General features: G+C 36.7%; 1 protein-coding gene across 1 annotated transcript in view; it reads left to right on the plus strand.

Moving 5' to 3' along the window:
* The window catches only part of LOC107102455 (BCL2/adenovirus E1B 19 kDa protein-interacting protein 3-like), a 16,660-nt gene extending 13,093 nt beyond the window's left edge, over positions 1-3,567 (plus strand). Inside the window, exon 6 of the mRNA XM_015401779.1 lies at positions 2,447-3,567. Within this exon, the coding sequence (XP_015257265.1) occupies positions 2,447-2,495 (49 nt within the window). The 3' untranslated portion in view covers positions 2,496-3,567. The remainder of the gene's footprint in view (positions 1-2,446) is intronic.
* Positions 3,568-6,023: the final 2,456 nt, after the last annotated feature.

Genomic DNA, 6,023 nt, shown 5'->3' on the forward strand with positions numbered 1-6,023 from the left:
ACATGGTGGTATTTTAGATCTGTGCCAGTTTATAAGAAAATATCGTGTATATTGAGTAAATCTTCTACTTGGTTAAATTGTTTTTTCAGGTTTACTGTCATGTTCTTTTAGATTAATTTAGCAGAGTTTCTTCATATGAAAAATGATCAATGGCTTCAGTGTATAGGGCCTTCTTAAAGTAGTTCTTCACATTTTGTTTCATTAAATCTCAAACTTCTCTATTTCATTTGGATTTCTTGTGACAACACAAAATATATCGACTGATTTATAAGTGGAAGTAAAAATCCAACATGGTTTCCAAAGTGTTGCCAAAAGAAAATACTCTGATCCATCTGAATGAAGTCCATTGCAAGCATTTTCTTTTAGTAGTCCCAGTGCGTGCAACAGCATCATGAAGTGCAAGGAATGCAGCAGACTGGTCAGGGAGGAAATTAAAGTAATTAGGTCCCAAAAAATTATTCCCCAGATCTCGTTTTGATCCATCCTCTGAACATGGAAAAATTATGATTATCTTCACAGAGAACTGACTGTTCATCTGGGCGAGAGATGTTTTAGTCAGGCTGACAACAAATCAGATCTTAATGAGAGGGTAAGAACAAGGATGTCGCTGTTCAGGTGGGGCATAGAGAACTCATTTTTGAAGTTTTTTTTAGAAGCCATGGATAGATACAGCATATGAAGATGGTTCTCTGGTCAGACTGGAGAACCATCATCATGTGCTGTATCCATCTATTCTTTCTGATTCAGCTTGAGTCGTTGGTGAAAAAGATTTTTATCCAATTACAAATAAAGTTTTTGAAACTGCAACTAGACCTCCATCAACTAGAAAATAAGACATCACTGTGTATTACAGAAATAGTATTAAAAGTAAATGTATTTCTTGAGCTTGTTATGTCACCAAAAGCCAAAAGGTTCAAGGTGTAGAGGTACTTTACAAGGTGTAAAGTGGTATTAGCACTATAGTCCCCCTCCCCCACCTATTGCCCCATTCTACCAGTCAGTACTGCACTCCATCCTGATCTAAACAAAGAAACATTTACTTTTAAAATCTCCATTCTCTTTTAAAGCCCCTAAAGATAATGGTGTTTTTTATTTTTGTGCTGACCTATGTCATGCTTTTAATGTTCTTCTGTTATTCTTAGAAATGTCTTTTTTTTTTATCAGGATAGCAGCATTTCATTATGTTCATTAATTGATGTTATTTATTTATTCATCTATTTTCTAAGATGTTTTACACAGTCAGGTTATTAAACCTGAATTGGTGCTTTTTACCAGCAGGGGGAGTTGGGAGCAGTTTCTCAGCTGTGTGTTTTCCTGTCAGCAGAGCAGCTGTGGGACACCTGTCCCCTCAGACACAGCAGAAACATGCTGTTTGTGACAACATGTGGTGCAACAATCTAAATTAGTCCATGTAGGGATGTGGTGCTACCACAATGGGGATAAAATGAACCATAAAGGATGATTTTAAATCAATGATTTGATTATTAAAATGATGTGTTTATATGGGATTTTTTTTTTTTTTTTTTTTTACAGCTGATAGACAGTTAAATACCTATAAATGCATTATAAACAGCAGCCAATTCAATACCGAAAAGTAGAAAAACCCAACCAGCAGTCAGTGTACATTTATTCCCAATAATCCTATGTTAGTGGAATAATTGAGTGATTTTTGGTGTTTCACCTATTGGCAGTCCTAAAGATTCATACAAAGATGTCCGTGGATCCTCAAAAGTGAAGAAATTATCAATAAGACAATGATCTTACTTAAAAATACCCATATCTGCTCTCAGAGTAAACATCAAAAAGCCTGAGACCGTTGGAGGTGTGGTGGATGTGAGGGGATGACAAATCAAGTCTTTAACTGGATCCATGTGCTTAACTCAGAATTGGACTAAACCTCTCAGCTACAGAAGATCCACATGTAAAATCAAACAAAGGAAGGAAAATAGAGATGCTACGATGTAGTTTTTCCCGATACGATACCTGGGCTGAGCCTATTGGCCGATATCCCATACAGTCCGATTCAACTGTTGAACGAAAGAACTATATATTTTGCCTTGAGATGAGCATTTTAAAATAAAGGTTACACATTTACATGGTTATAAATATACTTTATATTATTTATTAACTGATTAGCAGCAAAGAGAAAGAAATAATAGTTCCATGCAATGTGGACTAACTTGGATATCCGATAGCAAATGCTAGTTGATCAACATCATGATGCATCTGTGATGCTGTGGGATTTCCTTTCCTATGTCAGGACTTATGACATCATGAACTCTTTGAGCTATTAGTGTGTTTTCAGTTTGATGATAATGAAAAAATGTATCATTTTAACGTTTTTGCGCATCTCAAACAGGTTCCAGTCAGTTTAGGCTTAATCCAAGCCTGCATGTTCTAACAGTTGTTTACCTCTCAGTGTCATTTCCTTCCCTCTCCCTTTCAGGGTCTACATTGGAAAGAGGTTGACCACGCCGCCGGCCAGCTCCTTCTGAACTTGAAGAAAAGTGCCTGAGAAGTTGCCACGAGCCGTTTATGGAGGAAGTTTTGCTGTTGTGAGAAGATTGCCCGTCTCCCATCCCTCTTACTTTCCTGCCTGCCTCCCCTCCCCTCCCCTCCCCTTCTCTTCCACTCTGAGACATGACTTTGCTTTTTGTTTTTTTTAACGCCGTCTTTGCCATATTTCCTCCCTGAATTTTAGCTTCCCTCTAGCTGTTTGTAGTCTTCACTCATTGGAGCGTTTAAAGACTGATCTAAGGTCATGTCCCCCCCTATTAATAGGTCTATAAGTTTATAAAGGGTGGGTTTACTAGGAGGGTTGCAGCATTAACTAAACTCCTGTTTCTCCACATGTGAATATTTCAAAACGGAGACTGACCAGAGATTGTGCCACATGCGTGAATTTGCCCAGCGCTCAATCACGACCAAATTTAGACTGAAAAGCACACTGAAAGTGTGATCATGCCTTTTTTCTTTTATATATATATATTTTTTTCCTGAAAGTGGCCATTTTGTTTCTTCTTTAGCTAATATTGCCTATTTTATTTATTTTGGAACCAGTAGTTGTTTATAAAAAGGTTTTGACAGCAGCCAATTCAAACGTGACCTTTTCATTCGGACCAGTTCTGAAAGAAGAAGCAGGAAGATTTGGCGCCTGGGAAGCGAAGCGCGTGCTGCTCTGACACGAACTGGAAACCGGTCTGGGTCGCTTATCTGTCCAACTCTTGACGTTCAGTCTTGCTCAACTTTTTTAATTGACTTTCTCCTGAAAGATTTTCAGTAAGAAAAAATGTAACCAAGAAATTAACTTTTCTATTAGGAGTTTCCTCTATGATATATGTATTGTTTTAGAGATGCTTTTGTTTAAGGAAAGCTCCACTCCTGCACTCCAGTGTGTGTCATAAACAGTGAAATACTCCATGAACCTGCAGATGAAGAATGTGACTGTGCAAACGTGAAAAAGCACAAAGTGATGGTGCCGGCATTATGCTTCGACAGAAACGCAGCAGCAGGTAGGCAGGCTTCAATAACCTGAAGCTCAGCCCCAAACTGTAGAGCTTCAATAGTAAAAAAAACAAAAACAAACTTTGGCCTCAGTGAGGTTGAACAGATGACGCCGTGATTTGGTCTTTGCTGCAGCAGCATCTGAAATCAGATAAAACTGGGTTTCCCTAGAGCTACAGATACATCTCAGCAAATCAGAAAGTCATAAATATATCACTCATTTCTCAGAGAGTGATTTATTTTGAGTGTTTAAATCTGTGAATTTGGATGATTATGAAATCTTCAAAATAAATGGAAACTGATGTGCTAATTTTCCAGGGTTAGAAACATGTTTTTTTTTTTAAAGACTCTATTCCTTATTAGTTTCCCTAAACCATAAACATCTGAATGTATGAAACATAAGGGCTGTTAACTTTTGTTTATATTTATATTATGTTTTACCTTTTTAAACCTCACCATACCTTCAGTATTTGTCCAAATCTAATAACATTTGTGAATTAAGTCAGTGAAAGAACCCAGATACCGATTCAAAAACTCAGCATTTACTCATATTCAACCTCAAGGACCTGTTCGGATCATTTTGAACCCTGTGGTTCTAAGCATTAAAACCACTTATAATATTTTAGAAACCATATTAAGTTATCAGATCAGAAACCTGAAAAAAAAAAAATCTTTGTGGTAAAATGTCTAGAATGTCAGAAATGCCTAGACATGTGACACTCGGGAAAACTATGGGACCTTTAAGAGGATTTTTAAGTTAGACCGCTGATCTCAGCCTTGTCTTCAGAGTTTTAGACTTGATTCCAAATTAAATGAAAAATGCACTTTCATCTAAACGATCCACTCTTTTTCAGGAGGTTTTAAAACCCAGTGATTCAACAGTCCTGTATATGTCTGTGTTTGGCGGCTCATTAAGTTCTGACTCCAGCTGCTCTTTAAAAGTATTTTCTTCAGGAAACATGTGAGCTGTTTCTATTTCACTTCCTCCTTTCATTAAATTTTCCTTTAATATTTTTTGTATTACACCCCTCTGTCAGCAATTATTCTCTTTATTTTTTTTCTTGGCTTATAAAGGATGTTGATCAACATCCTTTATAAGCCAAGAAAATCATTCTCCACCTTATCTCCACTAAATATATTTTATTGGTCTCACTATAAATATTTCGAAGGACTGAATAATGGTTTTTCCATGAACTTTAGGAAATAATCATCCAAAATGACAGAAATTTTATTTTTAATGATACTTTGATTAGCTGAGATGCACCTGTTGTTTGCAGTGTGGGTTTACCCTATAGCGTTAGCAGATGCGTTCTATTTTAGGAGGAAATTGATTGAAAATATGAATCTTTTTTGCACTTGTTGGACCGAAACAAATCAAAAACGTTCCCCCGTTCCTTTACCAAAAAGATCTCTGTGTTTGATCTCATGATACAAGAAAAGATATTAAAAAAACTTAGCATGCCTCTTTCATTAAACACTTAACAACCAGCAGACGCTAACCTCACGTTATTTTCGTTTTCAGCCCCCAGTGCTTGTGGTTGTGTTTGTTCCTGCTGCATTCAAACCGTAAATTTTGTATTCTTTCCCATTATTTGTTTTAAGTCGTTTTTTTTTTCCTGCTGTCATTGAGATTGTGAACGCACACATTGGGAATCAAGCTTGAAACGTATATGTTTAGAAAGTGGGAAAACTGTGATGAAACTGGTTTTTGTTGATGGCAGGGACTGATGGATGAAAAAGAAAAGCGTGGAGAGAGATTTTCTCCTTTAGACTGGGATGGTCCGAAAGTACTTCTTGTATCAATGCATTTGCTTTCATTTTTTTTTTCCTGCTACATGAAGACATTGATAAACATTTTGTCAATAAAGATGACCTGAGTGAAATCATTCTTTTGACCTGGTTCTGGTTGTTTTCCTTTTGTGGATGAGTGTTTCCTTTTTTGCCAATATAGCTCTAGGAATCGATCTTGCAGAACTAGATAATAGGCCAAAAAAATTTGCATTCACAAGCAGACCATTATGGTTGTTGCCTTTTAGGGTTCTGCTTCGTACTTATATACGAAACTGCATAACCACTTTCACTGAGGTTATGGTTTTAGTTGAGTGTGTCTGTCAATCTGTGTGCAGCATAACTTAAAATTATTAAAAAGATTTGAATAAAATTTTTACCAAAGGTCCACCTTAATCTAAGGAACAATCCATAAAGTTTTTGGTGATGATCACGTCATAATCTGGATGCAGGAATTATTTTAAAGGATTCTTTAACGTGACAAGCAGTTCTCCTCTAAACCAGAAGGAGCTTCAGCATCAGACTTCAAAAGGTCAAACACTCAATCTGCTGATCAAAAAAGAAAGAGTGAATAAAGAGGGTGAGAGCAGAACAAACACCACAGGCTGCAGACACACGCTGTGCCTTATTTACAAACCTATGAAAGGATTTTATGGAAATTGTTACCAAAGGTACACCTCATGCAAAGGAACATTCATTAAAATTTGGTAATGATCCAGATCATGTGCAAT

This window comes from Cyprinodon variegatus, unplaced genomic scaffold (genome assembly GCF_000732505.1).
Source record: "Cyprinodon variegatus isolate N-32 unplaced genomic scaffold, C_variegatus-1.0 Scaffold32, whole genome shotgun sequence".
NCBI classification, from domain to species: Eukaryota; Metazoa; Chordata; class Actinopteri; order Cyprinodontiformes; family Cyprinodontidae; genus Cyprinodon; species Cyprinodon variegatus.